General features: G+C 47.5%; 1 protein-coding gene across 1 annotated transcript in view; it reads left to right on the top strand.

Moving 5' to 3' along the window:
• COL6A6 (collagen type VI alpha 6 chain) overlaps positions 1–24,372 on the top strand; it is an 858,285-nt gene that overhangs the window by 307,363 nt on the left and 526,550 nt on the right. The window contains exon 3 of the mRNA XM_069646627.1: positions 12,768–13,358. Coding sequence (XP_069502728.1) covers positions 12,768–13,358 — 591 coding nt within the window. The remainder of the gene's footprint in view (positions 1–12,767; positions 13,359–24,372) is intronic.

Genomic DNA, 24,372 nt, shown 5'->3' with positions numbered 1-24,372 from the left:
ATTGCTGTTTGTGCTGAAAGTGGGCCTTTTTACCTCTTTTTAAAAAGATCGAATCTGGGTGTTTTTACATTGCTGCTTGTGCTGAAACTGGGCATTTGTCCCTCTTTTTAGGAAAATAAATCGAATCTGGGTGTTATTACATTGCTGTCTGTGCTAAAACTAGTCCTTTTCCCCTCTTTTTAGGAAAATCAAATCTGGGTGTTTTTATATTTCTGTTTGTAGTGAAACTGATAACTTCCCATCTTCTGAAACTGGTACTCTATCACCTATCCTATCCCTCTGGTAGGAAAAAGTTCAAGAGGGATATCCTGGTCTCCAACCCTGATCTTCCTATAGCTGATTCCCACATCAATGCTTCCTCCAGACAGACCCTTACAGACAGACAGGCCCTTACCGACATCCTCTTTGTCGTTCCCTCTCCAAACCTATGAACCCCTCATATGGTCTCGGCTCTCTCTCCTATCTCTTATCTCTTCCTCGCCCATTAATGGTGGCACTCGGTGGGAGGTCCTCTTGGCCTCCGTCCACTCCTCCAAGACCATCATTAATGTCTATCTCAAATGCACCATTTTGGTCCGGGCCGCTCAGCCTAATTTCCTCTTTTTTTCGATAGGTGTCTCCCATGAATTTTCAACTGCCTTCCTTCTCCCACTACTCCTACTAGCACCTCTCTGGCTTCTCCGCCACCTAATTCTTCCCCTGCTGCTCTGGCACATTCCTTCTCCTTTTTGTCTCCTCTGCCACCTCCTTCTTTCGCCGTGTCTCTGGCACCTTCCTCCTGCTCTCTGGTGTCTATGGCACTTCCTGCTATCACCTCTTCCCACTCTTGGGCCCCTCTACCACCTCCATTGGGTGTGCCTCAAGCCTGTATCCCACCCCTGAAGTATTTCAAATGTGGCGACCTGCTCCACATCGCTACTCCAAACTCTTGCTATGCTGCCAAACACTCCTCTGACATCTGCCACCTCCTTGAAGAATGTGACCTGGATGTCCTTGCTCTCACTGAGACATGGTTCATTGCTAGCTCTGTCTCGAGTTTTGACACTCTCCTCCTTGATAGGTACAAAATCCTCTCTGAGCCCAGAACCAACCGACCCGGAGGTGGAGCAGCTCTGATCTTTCCGGAATGGGGGCCTGCTTCTGTAATTCATATGCATGCCTACTCCTCCTTTGAATGCCTGGTCTGCAGGCTCTCTATCTCTCCTGGCCTCTCTGATTGTGGCCACAATATACAGGCCACTTGGCCAGGTTGCCCTATTCCTCTCAGAGTGGGGTGACCTCTCCTCTTCTCTCCTTGCCTCCATCTCACAACTTCTCCTCCTCGGAGACCTCAAGATCCACTTGGATGCTTCTATTCCCTCCTCTGGGCTCTTCTGCAACCTCTGTGACTCTCTCTCTCTCTCCATTCTACATGCTGGTCCGACACATTCTGCCAGACACACCATGGATGTTCCCATGTCCTCAGACATCCCCCTCTCTAAGCCTCTCACCACTCCTCTCTCTTGGACTGACCACTTTCTGCTTTCCTCTCACCTGAAACTCTCTGTCCCTCAGGCAAAGCCCACACCAGCACTGCCACCTACCTTCTTGGTCATTTGGCCCAGGAAGCTTACGCCAGTGGATGCCTTTGCCTCTACCTTCTCTGCTCCTCCTACTCCTGCAACTGACTCACACTCTGACACAGCCCTCTCTAACCCGCACCTTTCTATCTCCAACACTCTGGACATCCTTGCCCCTGTTATGAGAATCCATATGAAGCCTACCTACAAGTTCAACCCTTGGTATGACTCCGACCTCGCCACCCTAAAACGCAAGTGCAGGATGGTTGAAAGGAAGTGGAGGGCTTCGGATGCATCCTCTGACAAACTGGTGTTTCGCCTACTGCAAAGGCAATACAGACTCTCTGTCCTATCCAAGAAGAGAGTCCACATCCAAGCCCGCATCTCTGCAGCCTCTAATAACATGCCCAAACTCTTTAAAATCTGCAAGGAGCTGGCCAAACCCTCTGCAGTCTCCACCTTTCCTGTTCCCTTCCAGGAACTCTGTACGGCTCTGGCTTCTCAATTCACCACTAAAACTGAGGGCATCCTGTCCATGCTCTGCTCTTCCTCTCCCTCTCTCAGCCCCCTTCTGGCCGCCTCTCCCTCTCATCCTCCTTTCTCCACTTTCTCTCGAACAACACCTGATGATATTTCTAGACAAGTCTGATCTATGAAAGTGTCGTCCAAACAGGTGCTCCCCTGCTCCTCCAGAACCATCAAGAACCACATTGACACTCTCGCTCCAGCCTTGGCCAATTTCTGTAATCAGTCCCTCTCCACTGGATCCTTCCCGTCTCCCCTCAAGCACTCCCTTGTGCACCTCTCCTTAAAAAGCCTTTGGCCAAACCTACCTGACTGGCAAACTATCACCCAATCTCCATCACCCCTTTCCTGGGCAAACTCATGGAAAAGCTGGCCATCTCACAGCTTACTCTCCACACTGAATCTTTTGGTTGTCTCCAGGACCAGCAGTCTGACTTCAGGGCAGCCAGAGGCACAGAAACTGCTCTCATGAACACCCATGAAAACCTGCTCACTAATCTTGACTCTAGCCTTCCTTTTGTCCTCATCCTCCTTCACCTTTCTTCTGCTTTTGACACGGTCAATCACGCTATCCTGATCAATCGACTCTGTGAGAACCTTCGCATCAAAGATAAGGCCCTGAAGTGGTTGACTTCCTTCCTCTTGGGCCGACCCTCCCAGGTCCAATTTAGGTCCTTTCTCTCCACCACCTCTCTCCACATGTGGTGTTCCCCAGGGTGCTATCCTCTCACCCTGGCTCTCCAATGTCTACTTGGCCCCTTTGACCCACCTGATCTTTACCTTCTCTAACTTCCAGTGTTATGCGGATGACACTCAGCTCTCTTTCAGTATCCCCTCAGCCTCTTCTTCCCCTCCCTCACTCATTCCTGACTGTCTATCCGTGATTCAGGATTGGTTCAGGATTGGTGCACCTCCAAAGATCCCTGCCTTAATGCCAGTAAGCTGGAGATCCTTCTCATTGGGACACCTGATCCCGCTTTCCCTCTCTTACTCTGGCCACCCTCTTTGGGCCCTCTTCCTTCGCCTTCCTGTGAGGCTAAAAACCTTGGTGTCATCTTCCCCACCACTTTCTCCTTCTCTCCTCACATCACAGACTTTGCCAAGAAGGCTCACTACCAGCTGCACCTCCTCATAGGTATTCTTCCTTTTCTCACTTTCCTCCCAGGAGGTCACTGTCTCCAGAGCCCTGATTCTATCTAGGCTGAACTACTGCAGCAACTTCTTTCTCAATCTGCCTTTCTCTACTCTCGGCCCTCTGCAACTAATCCAGAACAGGACTGCACGATTACCCTTGGCCTCAAACCCAGGGACCATATCTCTCCAGCCCTGAAATATCTCCACTGGAGCCTGATGGCTGCAAGGATCAAGTTCAAGACCCACTGCATCATCCACAATGCTTTCTGGGGCTGGGGCCGGGGCCCTCCCCACATCCAACTCTCTCTTCCAAAATACCTTCCTTCTGGAGCTCAGCTACCTCCAACTCTCTGAGGGTCAGATGCTTCGCCAGGCAGAGAGTAGGGGTAGATCTCTCTCCTCTGCAGGTGCCTCAACATGGAATGGCCTCCCTTCCCCTCTCAAACTTGAGCCAGACCACATGAAGTTCCGGAAGCAGATCAAGATCTTCCATTTCTCTTCTGATGTCTCTCTCTCCTTCCACTGCTGACTGACCTGTCTGCTGCACTGACTGGTTGCCTGATACCCTCAGAGTCTCACTGGGTACCAGGCTCCTCCATGATCACTCTCCCCTACACAGCCTATGGGCCTACTGTGCACTTGGAAGCTGTAACTGTAACCTCTACAGTCCCCTGCCTCCATGCACTTATCCAGAGCCGTGCCGCCTGGCTGCACTTACTCAGGGCAATGCTGCCCTGATTGGACGTCCGCCTCCCTTGCCCGGGCACTTCCCCCTCTCCCTTCCCCCTGCACATTGCATTATCGCACTTGTACAATCTGAATGACACAAGGACTAGTAAGATCGTTTGTCTTGTCCTTCCCCAGTTTTCCCTCCCTTGTCGCGCCTAGAAACACTTGTGTACAGGCACGTTATGAAAGACATATCATAGCATTCAGCCCTTTCACAAACCTAAAGCCTGTCTCTCCTTCTCTGTTTGCTTCATAGGCCTATAGCTTCCATATTGTTCTCTACGGCTTTCCCGTGTTAGTGCAGTCAAGCTAAATATATGAATACTTTGCATCTTGCGGTTTCAGCATTGGTGAAAGTTATGAATATAAAGATATGTATGTGTAGCTGTGCTCTACCTATGTGGGTCATAAGCATGTGCTTCGTGCATATATGCAATACACAAGTGCATGTTTGTGTAACTTCATGAGTGGATGATATGTACTTCATGTACAAGTGTGGCTACGTCGTGATGCCAGTGATGACGTCATTGATTTCTGGCCTCGCATTCAGTCTCTGGCTGAGAGAGCAATGATTCTCACACCTGTGATACATCGATGATTGCAGTGATGGGCCTAGGAGTGAGGCATATCCGTTGTTTCTCTGCCTTTGTGTTGAGAGTCGTGTGGGGGGCATGAGGGTCAGATCTGGCCCCCCGTCTACACATGTGTTCTAAGCTTCCTATGTGATGTAGAAATCTTCTCATTAAATATGCATGCACGTGTGATCTGTGTATGTTGGTACAAATTTGTTCGGTTTGCTGAGGATTGTAGTAAAGCCGCCCTCCGTCCGGACCGCTGCTCAGTATGTAATGAAGGGTGGTTTGATCAAATTTAACTGGAGACTAAAAACTAATGTTGGAGGACACATGAGGGAGGGCCCAGAACAGGTGCAGGACTATGGGCTAACATTAGTTTTTACTGTATACAAAACCCGAGAGGCTTCATATAACAGGAAACTCGTTGTCTCATGTTCAACAGAGTGGTACAAGTGCCAATGTGAAGCACCTTTGACAACAACCAAAATGCTGTGCATTCTCAGAAAAAGAAGCTATTAAAAAAGGTCCAGCCAACAATAATTATCTATTATCTCCTAGCCTACGATTCACTGGGATCGGCCCTACTCTTCACCGGTGACAATGTGTCATAGGACAGCCTTACTGCCTTACCCAACACCCTAGACACGTTCCCCAGAGTTGTTCGGTTTTTCATCTTCAGTGACACTCAAGTAGGATTGTCAGTGTAGCTAGGTTTCCTGTCTATGTTTACCCATGAGATGTCCACACCATCTGAGTGTGGTGGTCACTGTGTTGGGATTTGGAATGTTCCATGACTCCTGGGTGTCACATAACAACCCGGGCGGAAGTAATAACTAATTGTGTAATGATTTGGGAAGTAACCAATTGACTTTTTGTCAGCTAGGTTTTTACAGTGCTTATCACAGTGCCCTGAGGTGGTTAACTTTGCTCGGCATGCAAAATAAATGGTATTCAGTGAACATCTCACCAGGGCGTGACATTTCCCCAAAAATGCACCTTCAGTAAAAACCAAACACTTTCACCATATATTCTAGGATTCGAGTTTATAATCGTAAATTACACCCCTCCTAGAATATTTGGGGAAAGTGTTTCAGGGGTCAGGAAAATAAATGTGCCTAAGTGATGCCATTTTTCAGGTGAAATATTCACATGAAACCATATGAATAGGCTCACTTACCTATCCCTCTCACACCCCGTAACCGATGGTGTCCGATTCATGGAATTTTTTGAATGGTTCAAAGTGACTTTGCACTGCTGAAAAGTGACTTTGCATTGCTGAAAAGTGACTTTGCGTTGCCAACACAAACCCTGATTCGTGGAACTGTGCAAAGTGTATTTTTGCAGTGAAAAGTCAGTGCAAAGTCAGTGCATAGGGCCTCATTACAACTGTGCCGGTGCAGAAACACTGGTGCCGGTAAGCCTACCAGCACCAGTGTTTCCGGACTGGCACAGTACGACTCAGTGGGCAGGTGCCTCCCCGCCCGCCAGGGTCAGACAGACGGGCGGAATAGCACCTGCCTGCAGAGTTTCACGGAAGCACCGGCACTGTTATTAACGGTGCCGGTGCTTCCATGGTCCCCATTCCCGTGGAGTCCGACGGGACTCCACGGGAATGGGGACTTACAAAATGACTGGCACCGGACTTCACGCCGCCGGGGTTGTAATACCCCGGAGTTACTGGGAAGTCAGGCACCAGTAATTTTCTTCGAGTCTGGCGGCAAGCCACCAGTATCACCAACAGGCTTACCACCAGACTCGAAATGAGGCCCATTGTCATTTTTGCAGTACAAAATACACTTTGCACAGTTTCATGATTCAGGGTTTGTATGGGCAGTGCAAAGTCACCTTTCAGCAGTGCCAAGTCACCTTTCAGCAGGGCAAAGTAATTTTCAACAGGTCAAAAAATTCTATGAATTGGGCCCTCAGTGTGAAAAAGGTTTGTGAATATGCCCATCCGCGAGCAGCCACTCGTGCTCTGAGAAGGTGGGAAGGTGTACAGACCGTTTTGCCTAAATGGGACCTAAGGGTTAAGTAAATAGCTGATGTTATTCTTTTAAATTGCCATCTATTTGTGCTCAAAGCCGTTGGTGTTTTTAATTTAACTGGTGCATTTTCTCTCGTTTGTACTTCTCGCCACAGCATATATATTCCAAGGTCCAGAAAATCCATCTGTTGTGTAAAGATCAGCTGGAGCTTTCACCAGGGGAAATAAGTTGATTAAAGACACACATGTTGTACAGTTCTGGATAGCTTCATTTTCACCAAGTTGATAAAAAAGCAAGGGATACGTTTGCCCTAAAAGTACATGGCTAGAGAATAACAATATGATTCTACAATGATCCCCTTGGCGTGGACTAAGAACAATAAACACTTATGAGAGCAATTATGCAGTTTGTGATGTCTGTAATCACTCAGTACATCACTCACATTAGCTCAATGTTTAGGAAGAAAATATTCCAGGCTAAGCTGACTATTGGCCTTCCAATATTTATTCTATTAATTTAATACAGCTGGGATCTGATCAGTGAAGTGCCGATTGCAGACCCTTCTAAGAATGGCTACACAAACTCCTTGAACCGCTGCCACTTTAGATGCTCAACGTGCCAGCAGGTCCATTTCGAACCTACATTGCTTTCAGGAACAATAATTTGTTAAAAGGTAAACAAATAGTAATGTACTTGGTTGCTTTTTAAAAGCATGTTACCATCGAAGACATCTGTGAGTCGGTTCTTTGGGCTACGCCACATACTCTCTGCTAACATTAGTTTTTACTGTATACAAGAAGGGGTCCTACCTGTAGAGATGCTATTTGGTTGCACACATATTCAAAATGCAAATTCATTTACATAAATGACACACTGGCAGCATACTATTTACTGTCGAATTGTGCAAAGCTGTGTAAAAAATGCAGTATAGGCACTCAGAGTGAGTTACAATTTGTTTTACTGGTAGTGGACACATACATTATTAAAGACATACATAGAAATTAAAAAAGTTCTGTGAGCAAATGTACATCAAAACCCAAGAGGGTTCATATAACAGGAAACAAGTTGTCTCCTGAAACCAAAATAAATGGTATTGTCAATGTGTGAAATAAATTCAAAAAGTTAAGTTAGAGGTTTCCCTATTATAGCAAGTGCTATATCTAAGATAGAGGACACAGGAGGGAGGGCCCAGAACAGGTGCAGGACTATAGGCTAACAAAGACTGTAGACAAGGAGGGGTCCTACCTGTAGGGATGCTATTTGCACACATATTCAAAATGCAAATGTAGTTACATAAATGGCACACTGGCAGCATACTATTTACTGTCAAGTTGTGCAAAGCTGTGTAAAAAATGCAGTATAGGCACTCAGAGTGAGTTACAATTTGTTTTACTGGTAGTGGACACATACATTATTAAAGACATACATAGAAGTTAAAAAAAGTTTTGTGAGCAAATGTACTTCTTCTTGGAAAGGGGCCTCATCTGATTAAAACCAATGATCTGTTTACTTTGTGAGCACCAGGTCACTGTTTAATTTAGCATGATGGCCCCTGATTGGTTGGTTATGCTGTTGAATTTGCGCTTTTTTTGACTTGCACATAAACATTAATAAAGGACAAACACTTGTAAAATAGTTGGGCCATTTGACACTTCTGAAGTTTAACACATTTGAGCAAGAATCAGCTTTTAAAGCACAAAATGAAAACCTTTTTCGATTCATTTTATTAAACTGCTCAAACTATTTTTCTGCAACACATTACAAATTGCATGTTAGCTTTTTCAGTTCCGAACACATCCTTTATTTGTCTTATGGAACAGCAAATGGAAGATCTCTTAAGCAAGAGGCCAGCTAGTAAAGGAGATGACACTGTGCGTGTGGCCATGTACAATAAGAACTGTTATAAGGGCATTTGCGAGTCACGTCCGAATTCCATGAATTATAAAGAAACTCAGCCTTTGGACTTGCTCCTCTATTTGGTCACGGAACTCCTCTGTGACTTGCAATATCCTTATAATGTAGGTATGAGGTACTTTAGCTCCTATATGATACAAAGACATTTGGAGCAAAAAGCTTGCCTTTGGGCTAATTAGTATGACCACAATGCTTTGCTCATGTGACTCTGAACTGGAGGTAAACTAGCAGCAATGGCTACTGGATGGTGGGTGGCTTAGCTGAAATGGCTTATTCTACCTTCAATATTATATTGGATAAATACATGTCATTGCCAATCTGAACACTGCAGTTTGCCAAGTAATTCTTATAAGAAACATATGGAAACATATGGAGATAGGGATCTACTAACATTCTTCCTTAATCACTTTCCACATTTAATTGAAGCGCACATTTGTCAATTCAAGACTTTGCTCCTCCGAAGGGGATACTTCATGTAGATTTCCAGAACCAGCTCCAGGTTTCCATATTACCCAAAGAGCATTCATTCCCCTCTAATGTGGAAAGCAATCACTCACAAAATATGGCAAACTACAAGCAATTAAATAGTTGACGTAGGACCAGGCCTTTGGGACCTTGCACGTTTGCAGATCAGAGATCATTAAAAGATGATAAGAGGCATATTTCTATTGGATTCTGTCACAGTGCTTTCAAATGGTTCCTAGTGATTCCATCGAAAGCCAAACCGACAACCATGCCATTGACATAAAATGCATCGAAAAAAACCATTGAATGCATTTTTTATGGGGGTTTCCCCCCGCACCCCATTTTTTTAACCTTAGAAACCCTTTTTTAATTAACTAAACCCTTTACCATTAAATGGTATGGACTGTCGATGCTTTGTATTCGATGGAATGACCGGATATCATTTCAAATACTAACGGTCTCATCAAGAGTTTGGTAGTATTTCCCCTGGAGACACTGCAAAATGGTAATACCACTACCTTATGTTGTAAACATGCAGTCATTTTAAGGGTCCACATGATAGCGAGGCATCTGGAGCCTCGAGTTGTTCAGCATTTTGAGACCTGACTTTTTAGTACTGTGTGTTGTAATTACCGCCAGGCAAAAGCAGACAGAGGAGAAAAGTTTCAAGGTTGAAACTCGTATTTTGAAAAAGTGGTCATGCATCCGGCATAAAAAAAATACAAGCTGTTGTACCACTAACACCAAACTCACAATCAGGCCTTAAGACTATTCACTTGCAGTTAAGATTGCAAGAGAAATAAACATTTAATTTATTTCGACTATCCATTGGGCCTCATTCCGAGTATGGCGGTAAGGGATAGCGGCCACCGCTAACGAGAGCGGTGGCGGTAATCCCTTACCGCCATACTCCGAGTTCCCTTAGCGCCATGGTGCTTTTAACACCTGCTTTTAGCAGGCGTTAAATACCATGGCGCTAAGGGACCTTGATGTTAATTACGCCACCGTAATTTACGGTGGCGTAATTGACGCCTTCCCCACTCCCATTATGCCCTATGGGGCGAGAATGGGAATGGGGAAGGGTAAATGGGGATTGGGGAATTACCGCCCCGCCAACCTTGGAATGGGGCGGTAATTCCGCCAACCACCAAGGCGCTGCCGGTCCGGGTACGGCGTCAACCAAGGCGTTAATAGCGCCATTGGTTAGCGCCGTACTCGGAATGAGGCCCATTGTGTTAAAAAGGCTACATCAACTGCTTTTTTCTTATTTTAGCGAAATAATGTTCTTTTTGTGAATAATTCGAGGCCACATAGATTTGGAAATGCATGACTCTTCTATGGATAAGCAGAACGCCCCAGACAGTAGAGTGCCTCGCGCATTTTCACCCAGTCCTGCAATCAGGCTTTGGTGCTGCCCCTGGAACAAGGGTTGTTTCAAATTTTTACAGAGAGTGCGGAACATTCCAGTCAATCAGGGAATGTCGACAACTCAGGTCAACGAGTGAAGGAAATTATGCCACACACTGCCCAATAATGCCATGGTTCTGGCCAATTGGGTGGTCAGAACCAGGGGTCAACTTCTAAAAAAAGGAAAATGTGGGGGGACTCATTAACATACCAATTGAATGTGGCATCACCAGAAATGATCATATCAAGGTACCCTCTGGAAAAAGCGTGGGGACTTCGTCCACCCGCATGTACGCTCGACTTGAGCCCTGGGCCCGCGTGAACCCTTGACTTGAGCCCTGGTCAGAACTCTTTCTCCCACTCTAATTAGCCTCATTGCAGAAGGTCTCCTTTGAAAAAACAAACAGAATCCTGTTAAAGATAAGATTCTCCTTTATCCTCTTTGTGGGAAGAAGGTTCCGGTCAGCCCTACTCGGTGTCTAAACTCTTCACTTTACATCACATTTTAGTATGTTCTAGGCCTTTATGCCATCACTCAATGTCATATGTTCTACAGACAGGAGTCAAACTAGCCCTTCCCTAAGCTTTTCTATGCATGTAAAAGGCTGCAGTTGGCTCTGATATTCTCTTTCCAGAAGTAAAGGCATATCTTTGGAGAATCTTTGACAGTTTCCAACCGTATGCTTTTTCCACCCCTGCAGCCTCCTGCTACATTTATACCGAAGATTGGAGAGAGACGTCTCCAACTAATGCAATTAGAACAACTCTTGTCAAAGCAAACCTTCCTTTTTAGTTTGGGCCATTAGTTGTCGCTTGAGACACATATAAACTGAAACTATTGAATTGGAGAACATATAGGGAGGAATGACATATGAGGAGGGACGCAGAGTCTGTAGGTGTTGTTTGGTTATGTGACCACCCATTGACTGCGCCTTGGCCATGCTAAACCCTATGTCAATTCCCACCCATCCTTGCCTCTGCGTGCCCAAAACACCTCCACATGGAAACTCTTTGAGCTCACTTTATTCAATCCTTACCATCGGACTTTGCATTCAAAGTGCCTGCCAGTGTTTGGTCAAAGGGATTTTCTGAGAATTAGCGACTTAAATGGGATTGTAAACACGCTACTGGTGTAATAAATATTTCTTACCAGGCCTGCTTTCAGCCACTCGATTTATGATGACTATGCAAGTCCTTCACTAAAGTCCTGTTTAAAACAAGCATTGACTTATCTAACATTTTTAGCTTGTGCATATGTTTTAAGCTTTTGCCAGTTCCTGCTATTAGATGGCCAGTTACTTGCATCATTTTGCACTTGCTACCAACAGTGGGTAGTTAATACCACCATGGGTGTGCCTGGCAAGTGCCTTTCCCATACCTACACAAAAGCCTAAGTTGTTGGCATTGTCAATGTTTGTTTTGGATTTTGTGTATTCCTATCTAACTGTTGGCTTTGCCACGCTTGTTTTAAACAGGCCCTCAGTACAAGGAACAGATGAAAGGGCACACATCTTGCTTATAAATCAAGTTGCTTAAGACACCTTTGGTTAAGACAATTTTAGTACACCAGGAGTGCATTTACAACTACAATTTAGTCATTAACCCTTTGAAGACATATTTCAAATAAAACTAGCAGGCCATATGTAGCACACCGTTTGATATTACTACTTGATGGAGGTAGCTCAAAGAGTTTTTGGGCGTGGAGGAGCAGGTAGTTGATGGGAATGGCCACATGTATTAGCATTAAAATGGCACTGAATGGGTGGGTAAACAAGTAAATCACACCCAGAAACTGTGAGACCTTCCTCACATACCATCTCCCTCCTACCTGTACTATTAGGTTTTGCTCAACCTCCACCAAATAGCTAAATCTAAAATCGGGAGAGTCCATGGCAGAAGACGCTACAGTCTATGTTCTCAATAAGTACATTTATTTCGGATTTGAATAAAAGGCGAAAAAGGGGTCAGGCATGTTTAAATGCTCTTTACGGTAAGAGTATTTTCACTGGAATGTGACTAAAATATTAATAAAGTGTTACATTTAATGGTTGAAATCACATGCAACATGGTCTACGTTTGTATAAATATTCTGATGTTATGCTACTAGAGAGACACAAAGCTGTACACCAATGACAACCAATGACTAAATCTAACATTTTATCTTGGAATCAGGGTAGAGGTAAGTCATCCTTGGAAGGGGGATCAACACCCCTCTAGGGGTTGTGAAGTATAGCTCCAGTGTTTGAGCCTTGTGCCTCGTCCCAAACAGTATGCCCATGAAATTAATCAACTGAAGAAGTATAGAAGTTACTAGGCAACCCGTCTGATGTGCGTTTTCATGACGTGACAACACCAATTGCCAAAGACTTTAAGGAAAAATGGCTTATGTTCAATTTCTTGAATTTAAACCCTATTTGTGAATACTGACCTCTCTGTGAAAAAATAACACAGCCTTGTTTGGCATTTTATTACAGCACCGGAATACGCAGATGTGGTCTTCTTGGTTGACAGCTCCGACAGCATGGGGGATAAGCCCTTCTTGTTTGTGAAGATGTTCCTAAACAGAGTCCTCAACAACCTGCCGTTGGGAGCAGACAAATTTCGCGTTGCCCTGGTTCAGTACAACGACGATGTGCACACAGAGTTCCAGCAGACAACCTACAAGGCAAAGAACCCTATGCTGAACCACTTAAAAAGGAATGTCGTTTTTAAGGGTGGTTCGCTGAAGACGGGCAATGCTCTTGCCAAAGTTCACAATGCCCATTTCAAAGACACATCAACCGGCAGAGACAGGACACAGTTTCCCCAAATCCTAGTGGTTATTACATCTGGAACATCTCTGGATGAAGTGGAGCAGCCTGCCTTGGAGTTACAGCAGGATGGGGTTAAAATTATTGCAGTTGGTGTGCAGAATGCTTCCTTGGCCAACCTACAAGCCATGGCTTCATCATCTGATCTCGTCTACCAGATTCCATCTGCAAAAGAATTGATCCCATTTTCCCAATCCATACCTGACCTCATTACAAATGTCGCAAAAACAGAATATGAAGTGCTGCCTTGTCCAGGTAAGGAATTTTAGATTATTGGCATGGCCTGAAAGTGGGAATTCACGTGTTACGTAGAAAGTGTTTGTTTTCTATAAGTAAAAGAACAGCCTGTCGAGTATTTATTACATGATGCAATAGATCTATTCTGCTTCCTAAACCTGCTGTTATGTTTTGTTACATTATGTTATGTTATGTATATTATGTTAGAAAGCATGTAGTCTATGCACATTTTGTAGTGGTCTTGTGGCTGTGCAAAACTACACAGTCAACCCTCTGCAAGGATCTATGCCACATCAGACACCTTGTTTCGTCACAATGGGAGATTGGCAACTGGAAATTTTCTGTTTGTCAGTGTCCCCTAATTATAAGGCAATGTTATTGCAATTGGTCTCTTCCAACTAATGCTCTATATTACAATTGTAACGCAAGGGGATCTGCTGTTCTAGGCGACCGACCTGCCCGCCTTGTTGAATCCTCGGGTCGGAGTACACGAACCCCACACGTTTTCCTCTTGATGGTTTCACAGCCTCTTGAACTCTGTCTTTAAAGTTGCTTTCAACTTTCCTTTATGGTGCTTGTTGGCTATCAGTCTTGCGTCCATATTTAGACTTAGATGTAGTTTACCACCCGCTTTGGCTGCATTCCCAAGCAACCCGACTGTGAGAAGACCCGATCCCAGCACGACATGTGCCGCTAGCAGCCTAACACTGTGCGTAGGGTGAGCCTCGAACAGAATGACTTGTCCCCCCTCAGCAATGCTGCAGAGTCAGTCATCTGTGCGTCACATTTCCCACACCTTTGCCGGACAGGGATTCTGTACTGGGCTCTTCACTCGCCGTTACTGGGGGAATCCTGTTTAGTTTATTTTCCTTCGCTTAGTAATACACTTAAATTCAGCAGCTCTCCATGTCTGATCTGAGGTCGTAGTCGGGGAGCCGAAGCTTGGTTGGCCGGCCTTAGGCTGGGGGCTGTTGGGAGGTTGCCCCTGCCCTGCCGGCATGGCTATATATGCAGTGTCCTGATCTGTGCCGAAGCCCACCTGGTGAGAGGTTGCCCACCAGATGTGGTCAGGCGGCCTTCGCTGCAGGACCGTCCTGCACAGGCAGCTGTGGGACAATGCAGAGAGCCACACATGGCACAGCCAACTGCCCCAGAGTTTTAGGCCACCACCGCCACCACTGGGGCATGTTGGGCACTTGGCCCTCCCAACCCCACGAGGAGACAAAAAGGGAGCCCAGGCCACGCCAGCAACAAGCCTCTCTGCCAGAGTCAGGGATCCTGTGATGCAGCTCATCGCGGTCTGACCTAAGGGAGATGAAGCCGTGCCACCAGGAGCGTGCCCAGGGGATTGACGTTCAAGTGACCCCTATGACAGGCATAGCCCCGGGAGGAACACAGGGCCGCACTGTGAGTTTGAGGTGTCAATGATCAAGGTATCCTGCAATTCACACTAGTTCTCGAAGCTAGCTGCATTCTTGACTGACATGCACGCCGAGTGATCAACCACCACGAGTTACAGGCAACTTTCAGACATTGGCTCGACCTGCCTGACCAAGTGGAACACAGACAGAACCCATACACACTACCTACAGTAATCCGGGAGAAGGTGACTAAGCTTTCTTGTAATCTGTGTACCCCGGGTGACAGAGGGGAAGGTCTGGGCAAAAGTGTCCTGTCTCCTTATAGAGCCAACTGGAGAAGAATTTCAAATCGGTGCCCCCCTGGACCTCCAAATCTGGCTGGTCTAACAACCAGATGGCCTGGCTCGGAGCATGACCATCTGGTAGTGACATGCATTCCAAAGGGCCCGGGCAGGAGGAGCCCTTCGCGCCATGGTGAAGGAATGGCAGCCCCCTGGATGTACAGTGACTTTCGCTGGGCATGGGATTACGGTCAACCCATGTGCAAGGCAGGCACCCAATGGAAGGGGCAGCACCCACGGCCACCCTGAAGCTCTGGCCAGGGAACAATAGAGCTCTTCCATTATTGGAGGGATGGGGTACCCACGGGAGCACTCCAGGACCACTGCTGGGCAGGGCAATGGTTGATCTCTGGGAGGTCAGTTGCCCAAGGTCAGGGGCAGCACCCATGAGGTTGGCTGCAGAAAGTTAAGCCTCTCGGAAGAGCACCAACGGCTTTGTGTGGGCCATCAAAACCTCACCTAAACTCTGCCTCCCCCAGGCAGCCCAGCCATGCTGGGGCATCTGGTTGGGAACGGTGTTGGGGTCTGTCCTTCCTGTTGTTTCCCCTGTCTCCCTGCATGCCTGACTGAGGTAATCTGTAGAATGCTAGATGAGACTGGAATGTTGAGGAATAATTGAGTGTTCTGTGGTGAGACTCGAATGTTGTGGAATGATTGAGTGTTCTGAGTGTTCCACCTGTGGCAGTTGGAAGAATGTAGCCTGGGTAATGGGAGCCAGTGGGCTTCCCTGAGCTTTCTTACATCTGCTAATTTACCTATGTACCTGATAACAACTGATCTGAAGAGTTAACTGAATAAAGGCACTTAGTCACCTTACCTGTTGCTTACAGAGGCAGTTACCTACTTAACAGCTGGAATTCAGTTGCCAAGGGTCAGCTCCCAGTAGGGATGCTGTGGCAGGGTAAGCCTCTCGGAAGAGCACCAAAGGCTTCATGCAGGCCAGCAGCTCACCACCCCCTCCGCCAGCCTGCCCCCAGCAGTCCGACTCTGCTGGGACATCTGGTGGAGAACGGCCCTGGGTTTGGATTGGTAGGTGCACAGGGTTTGTCACGCAGGGCACGGATGGGACAGTGAGAACCAAGTGGAGCACAAACAGGACCAGACAGCATACAATTTCTTCCTCGCCAAGAGTAAATTATCACTAGCAGTGAGTGCAAATTGTGTGCCCTGCCTCAACCTGTCCTATTATTCCAAACTTCTACACCATTGGCAGTTACTCTAATGCCCAGTTCACACATTTTGGCAAGCTCACATTATGCCTAATTAGATGGTCACAACCACTTTCAATCATCCCAGTGAGAACATCTTGTGTGGCCAGATTCCATCACGTCAAATTAGGAAGTCATTAACAGTAACCACCAAGTTCAGTTAGGAAATAATTATACACCATGGGCCTCATTCCGAGTCCGGCGCTAATGGAAAAACGATGGCGGTAAAGTAATTCCGCCATCCTTTTCCGCCGTGGACTATTCCGACCCTTCACACCGTAATTATCGCTGCCGTAAAGTACGACGGTGTAAATAGCGGACCAGTGTCGCGCGCCCGAGACACCACGTCGGAAATAACGCTAAGCGTTAACCAGTGCTGATCCCAAGTAAAGCGGACACGGTAAAAACGGCCTCCACAAGGGCGCAAAGTACCATAACGCCATGGCGTAATTACCGGCATCGCAGAGAAGGTGTTAACAACCCTGAACAGTGCCAGAAAGAGGAACAGGTGCACCCAATCAGCACAGGTGGAGTCCATAGAGTCAGGCACAGCACAAAAGGAGCACACCCACACACCACACCCCCTCCCACACCAAGATGATACCAATTCTCGCAGCATTCATGGAACTGGAGGCCCTGCTTGCAAGGCAGCAACTACCACAACATCAACAACAGCAACCACAGCAACCACAGCCCCCACCGCAGAGGATACACAGGAGGAGAAGGAGGCAGAGACAGGCCCAGCATGCCCTACCGGTGCAGCCACCATTACCACGCCGTCAGCCCCCAATTCCATGCATCAGACCCACCCCCTTCAACCTCACACCAGAGCAGATACACACCCTGTACCGGCTTGACCGGGACACCATAACCACCATAGTGGCCCTGATACATAACGACATAGTGAGCCTAATAGAAATCACCCCTCTACTAAAGGTAGTGTCTGTGCTCCACTTCCTTGCCACAGGGACCTACCAGCATACAGTGGGGCACATGCATGGCATTTCACAGCCCATATTTTCCCGGATACTCAACCAAGTGCTTGTTGCCCTTCTCAAGCACAGAAGGGACTACATATGCCTCCCCCAGATTCCCCAGGAGACATATGATACCAAAGCTGCCTTCCATGCACTTGCAGGCATGCCAAATTGCATAGGTGCCATCGACTGCACCCACGTAGAATTGGTGGTTCCCCATGCCATGGAGGTGCCGTATCGCAACCGCAAGCAATATCACTCCATCAACGTCCAGATGGTGTGTAATGACAGTAAAGCCATCACACAATGCAATGCCCGATACCCCGGATCAACTCATGACTCCTTGGTCCTGCGCAACTCTACACTACCACGCTACATGGAGCGACATGCTGAACGACGTACCTGGCTGCTTGGTGAGTAACCGGAATGGGCCATGGCAGTCCATTGGGGCTGTGAGTAGGCTGTCAGCATACTCCACCCGGGTGGTAAAGGGTCGGGTAGAGAGATGCATAAGGGTTGGACAGTCAACGCCATTGTACGATGTAATGGGGTGACTGTATCCTGGGACATGTGTGCATGGCCAGTGAACACCTGCTGCAATGTCAGATTAGCCCAGTTCTCCACCATGATTGCACGAACACTTACCTTCATTCCACTCTCATGCAGGTGATGCTGGCTACCCATTGAAGCCGTGGCTCATGACCCCGGTCCGCAACCCACAAAACAGGCACCAGGAGGACTACAATAGATCTCATACCCGTACACGGGTGGTGATAGAGCAGACCTTCGGCCTTTTGAAGGCACGATTTCGTTGCCTCAGCCGGTCAGGTGGGGCCCTCATCTACAGCCACGAGAAGGTGGCCAAGATCACCATGGCATGTGCAATGCTGCACAACATGTGCATCCATCGGAACGTGCCACTGCCCCCTGACGTGGGTCTGCTACCACCAGATGAGGAGGAGGAGGAGGAGGAGGAAGGAATGGCAGCACAGCATCACGGGGCCGATGCACAGGAGGGACGTCACGTGCGACAAGCATTGATTGACCAATATTTCTGAGTCACAAGTCAGCTGAGGGGGTGAGGATGACAGGACATTGGGCACTGGGTGTGGGGATACATGTACTACATGCACTGTGAGACATTAAAAGACACATGCACAATGATCAATGTCCACTCTGTTTTCCAGGATACACCAAACTGTGTATTGTATAATCATGTGAAAACGTGTACAAATAATCCTCCACCCTCACCCCCTCCCCCCCAACTCCCACGCACACCCTCACCCCCCTCCCCCCAACTCCCACGCACACCCTCACCCCCCAACTCCCACGCACACCCTCACCCCCCTCGCCTTCCCCCCACAACAGCCCCACAATGGTCCCATCAATACTACATAGGCCACATGTGTGTGGCTTCATAGTCAATGGGCACGCCCCGAGCATGAGGAATCATTTTTGCATTGTGCGTTGTGACCTGCGGACCGGGCTGGTCTGCGTGGAGGAGCACTGGGAGGGTGGTTCCTTCTGCTGGGGCTGAGGTCTGGGGGTTGCTGCCTCCAGGGCATCAGCAATCCTGCCGAGCACCTCACAGAGCCGGTTTGTGGATGTAGTGATGACCTCGCCCAGAGCCTGCAGGTCATTGTGATGCACCAACCCTGATTCCCGGTTGTCCCGGAGAAACTCCTCAATCAAGGCCGTGAGGTTCTGGGAGTGCACAGCTTCTGCGGCCGATGTGGGGGATGTGGTTGGCAGGCTCGGTATTGGGCCTGCAGGCCTCTCAGGTGTTTCGGCAGGGGAAGTGGGCTGATGTGAGACAGGTGTTACCCCTTCGCCTGTGAGACCTGGGCCATCACTCGACCCAGAGTCGCTGTGTGCAACCTGGCTGTATGATGGTGACTCAGGGCTGTAGACGTTGGTCTCCTCCACGTTGACCACGGAATAGGATGTGGGGCTGTCTGGCACACTAAGGAGGCACATGGCAGCATTCTCCCCTGACATGCTGGATTCTTCAGGGTGCAGCGTGGGGCATGTTTCCGGCGGAACTGCAGCCATGTCCAGGTGCGCGGGTGGGGGTTGTGTACCCTCCATGGGGGTTGCTGGAGCAGGTGGTGTAGTATGGGCCTTATGTCTGCCAGCAGGTATGCGCTGTACCCTGCCCCTGTCCCGGGAGGTACTTGGGCGGGAGCCTTCCTGCTCCTCACTTTCATGACCGCTACCTGTGGGGGGCAAGAGAGAGACAGCATGATCAATGATCTGGGGGTCATCATGACTTCAAGCCTATGGTAACACATTGGGAGAGCAGCGTCTTGGTGATATTTTGGTCGGTGAGTGAACTTGGCTTGGATGGTAAAAGCATACTGTTGGCGGGGTCAATCATGTTGGCGGAGTACTGTGGTGAGTGACATTGACCAGCTTTCTGTGTGGCATGGCCAATATGGGTGTCAGCCTTGCACCTGACATCATCCTGGGTCCCACTTGTTACGACACGGTTGCAGGGGGGGGGGCTACGAAGCAAACATGATGTGACTCTTTGGCCGGCCCTTTGCGGTGAATTACATTAGGGATGCATGTACTGTTTGGACTTATGACACTCACCTGCATCAGCGGATGAGGGATCACCGCAATCCATTTCGCCCACACCTTCGATGGCTTCTGTGCCCATCATCTCCGCACATGTTTCCTCCCAGGGCATCATTTTAATGGGTGAGCCTGGGCCCCCTCCTGTCTCCAGGGCCTGCTGACGGTTTGCTGACATGATGGCCCGCACCCTGAGACGGAGGTCATCCCAGCGTTTGCGGCAATGCGTTGTGCTGCGGGGGGTGTTCCCAACGGCGCTCACCCTCTGTGCGACCAACTCCCATATCTCCTTCTTTCTGAGGATGGTGGGCCTACGCATGTCGCTGCAGAGTGTCGACCAGGACCTGTAACTCATCCTGGGTGAATTTTTCTTTTCGGATGCGCGCAGCGCCCTTTTTCAGAACTTTGGGCATGATGATGTTCTCTGTTGTATATTTGGTTGATCTGAGTCCTGTATGGAGTCCTGTATGTCCTGTATGGAGAGGATTGCAATGGATTGTGATTTTAAATATGGCCGCCGTGATGCTTCCCGTTCCTGTGCGATGACGTTATTTCCGTTTCCGGTATTTAACGGTGGCCGTAATTTGCGGTTAGCGTAAATTACGGTCTCCGCTAATTACGGATTCCATCGAAGGCGATGGTGTTAAATACGTCTAGGTTTATGGCGGTAAGGGGTTTGACGGGACCTTTTGCGCTATGCCGCAAGGGAGTTTACCGCCATGGCGGAATACTCGTGCACGCGAAGTCGGAATATGGTGGAAATAGCGCCTTCCGACCACATCGTACATGGTATTTACGCCATGGCGGTAATTACTGTTACTTACCGCCGGACTCGGAATGAGGCCCCATATATTTTATTTTATTGCTTATAGTGCAAACCTACCTGAAGACCAGAATAGTGCTTTATAGCAGCATTGTGTAGGAATTGAGCTTGACATTTTATACAGTAAAGCAGTGCTATTGGTGGAGGGAGAGAGGTATTTCTATTTGTCCGTCATGTATTGTTGAAATATACACGTTTATAGTGTTTCGCGGAACTGGAGGATCGTAGGGGAATTTCGAGGCTCGACTGGGATTGAGTTCCAGATGGTCACGGCATGGCAGGAGGCCTGCTTGCAAGACTTCTTTTTGCGGGCTTGCTTTAACTCCAATTTTTCAATAGTTTTGCAATGTGAAGTGCGAGAGCCTCCAGAGGTGTGGAGCTTAGGCGCCAAGTACACTGGTGTTTTGTTTGAGACTGCTTTGTGGGTGATAACTACAGTTTTGAATATGATCATGGGGAGGAGGTGGAGCCAGTGAAGCATGCGCAGGGTTGAAGAGATTTGGTCCAACTAGCAGGTACCTGTAATGAGGTGAGCTGCAGTGTGGTGTGCTGCTTGAAGAGGGGCCAGTTGTGCCACTGGGAACCCAGTAAGCAGGGCATTTCCCCTGACAATAAGTGAGATAACGAGGGCTTGGATCACTCATTCAGAAATTGTTTGGGGAACGAACAGTTTGATTTTGCAGAGTGTGTAGCTTTTTAGCCAAGTTGTTTGTGCGATTTTGGCTATGTGCATTTGGAAGGAAAGGCTACTGTGAGCAATGAAGCGCAGAGAGTTGGCTGAGGTTTGACAGCTGAGGGGTGAATGCTTCCAGGCTCATGGCATCCAGCCAATGTTGCACAAGTTGTTGTTTGGTGGGGGGACCCATGAGTATATATTCAGTCGTGGTTGGTCATACATGTTTATATTGTAACCAGGCATTCGCTCAGTCGAGCATTGTCCCTGGAGCCACTGACCTTACGGTACAGCCGGGTGTCATCAGGGTACTGATGGATGGCTACATTGGGGTCATTCAGGAGAGTTCCCAAGTATTCCATGTATCGAATGAAGATTATTGGCCAGCGAATTGAAACTTGTGGGACCTCACACGTGACTGGGAGTTGGTTGGATCTGAATGAGCCCATCTGTGTGACCTGATGCTATTGGATAAGTAGGGTGCAAACCTTTTTAGGACAGTTGCAGGTTAGCCCATGGTGTTGCCATAAATGGAGAGGAATATTTGGTGATCAACTGTGTTCATAAACACATCATGGTCACATCATGTCAGCTTCCATTATTTCTAGTTAGCACATCATTGCTAGTTTGAATTTGGTGTAGGTCTCCCTTCATGGACAGTTCACTTTGCATCCAATTCATGCATCATTTTAAATTTCAGCACATCATGACCAGCTTTCAATATGCCGTTAACACATCATGGCCCATTTGAAATATTCACAGCTAGCACTGTGGCAAATTGGCTTACTCCAATTAGAATCATGAGCAGATTCTTTTATGACAATTTAACATATTGTTACTTTATGGCCAGTTAGCAAATCATGGCCAGGTTTTGGTATTACCAGTTATCACCTCATTGTCAGGGTCTTATGTATCCAGATAGATCATCTTCATCCACTTTTATTATGGACATTTCGCACATCTTAGCTAGATTTAATTGTATCCAACTTGCAAATCATGACTAGATTCCATTGCTCCCAGTTAGCAAATGGGCAGTTTCCAATACACCCAGTTTAGAAATCTTTGTCAAAATCTATTTTGTCCAGTAACCAAATATATAGATTTAATTATGCTAAGTGTGCACGTCATATATAGTCTTAAAGCCGATCAGCAAATCATTGTCAACTTTGATGAAGCCTGAGTAGCCATTTCCATTAGTCCTAGTTGCCTGCGGTGGTACAAATGAAGCATTTGCTCTCAATAACTATGCCGGCTCACAATCTCAGAGATACAGAGGCTTGGCAGCAGGTTCAAAGGAGAGCCGCTGCTAAATTTAACATTATTCTGCAGAGCTACAACTGGGAAATTATGCTCTTATCACTGAGTCAGTGTCACGACCCACATCCAAAAACCCCTCTGGCAAGCCCATGGGCCAGGAGAGGTCTTGGCTCGGGTTTCCAATAAACTTAGGCATGCATTGCCTAGGCCCTCTTGGAGCCGGGCCTGGCGGCTTTGGCGCCAGGCTCATACTTAAAGTAGACATGTGTTTAGGGAACTACTTTATTTGAAGTTGACAGCCAACATGGAGGCATCCACATAGCTTGGCTCTTAGGAACCAAGCTATGCGGTAAAGTGTTTTGGGTGTGGTAGCCTAGGAACTACTTTACCTGGACTACTTTCTGGAAGCTATTTAAACCACACCCGACTTGGATAACACGCTTCGCGTTACTTTGCAATCCTGCAACGTGAGGCTCACTGTGTTCAGCTATACCCGCGAACCTCAGAAAAACAGCACCTGTAAGGAGACAAAAGGAACATTGTTAGCAGCAGCAGCTTACCTGTCATTTTCATTGTTAGCTGCCCACAGCTCCTGCGAACAGTTTCCTAGGATCAGCGCGTCTCCTGGATCGACAGATCTGCAAAAAAGGAAAGAAACAAGATATTAGAGACTTTACAACATAACGAACTGTGCCGAAAAGCTTACCTAGCAAGTCAGCCCTCGACCAGCATCACCTCGGAATTCCACACTCTGGGTGAGCACCGCGATCTATGGGAAAGAAAAGACAACAAGTTAGCAAAGGCAAGGCATCACGGCGCACGCATATCGCCTACTTACCGCATCATAGCGCTCATTACACACCATCATTTACCGACGAGACCTAATTCAGCCAATGCATCACACTGGACTTCCGCACATCTAAGGAAGAGAAGAGACATTTATTAAACCAAGAAAGGCATGCAAGAATAACAACAATATACAAAAGCAATAAGACCTACCTGAAAGACTCCAAACGGCCGGCATCAGTGAAGTAACTAGATCGCCTCCGCCCACAAAGGACAACGCGCCCCTGCCAAGAAGGCAGGACGGAGAGCACACCTGAATTAACAATAAGGTGAGGAGAGGCCCCAGAGGGGCTGAAGGCATACGGGTGGTGGGAGGCTGATTACCCCAGTTGGCCAGTCTTGAACATAGCCCTCCTGCATTACAGGCAGAACTTCCCCGCTGGCTACATCTGGGAACCGCAGAGAAGGATACCAGAGTCCCTACGGCTGGGTGGTGTCCCCGTGGATACCAGGTGAGCGTAACAGTCAGACCTTAATGTATTGTATTATATCATGAATGTTCTCTAAAAATTACTTTTGTATTCTACGCCTTTCTAGTTGCCAAATCTGGATGTGTTTCAGGCATTTATAGCTGTTCCTCCAATTCCCTAATCCATCACTCTCTGGATCTCTGGATCGTTTTAATGGAGAAGGTGCAAATGGTATGTCTCAAATGAGATAGGCTAAAGGGTTTATGAACTCCTGAAACAACCGTGGGCATAACGACAAAGGTCAGGCAACTCTGCCGACGAGTCCCCCCAGCATTTGAGCAGATTTAATGAATACTGAGGAGTTTCCTTCAGTTCACCATAAGGATAAAATCCATTAAAATGCCATTCAGTTATGATCTGTCCATTATCCTAAGCAATTCCAGAGGATTTGGTGGTTCACAATATTGTACCGACCAGACACATGAAATTTGGATCGTCGGCTAGTGTTCATCCATAACTGCAAAGAGATGTTCATGGATGTTCATCATGTGTGGTGGTT

Source organism: Ambystoma mexicanum, chromosome 2q (genome assembly GCF_040938575.1).
Source record: "Ambystoma mexicanum isolate Mex_15411 chromosome 2q, UKY_AmexF1_1, whole genome shotgun sequence".
Taxonomy (NCBI): Eukaryota; Metazoa; Chordata; class Amphibia; order Caudata; family Ambystomatidae; genus Ambystoma; species Ambystoma mexicanum.
This window is presented reverse-complemented; position numbering and strand designations above follow the sequence as displayed.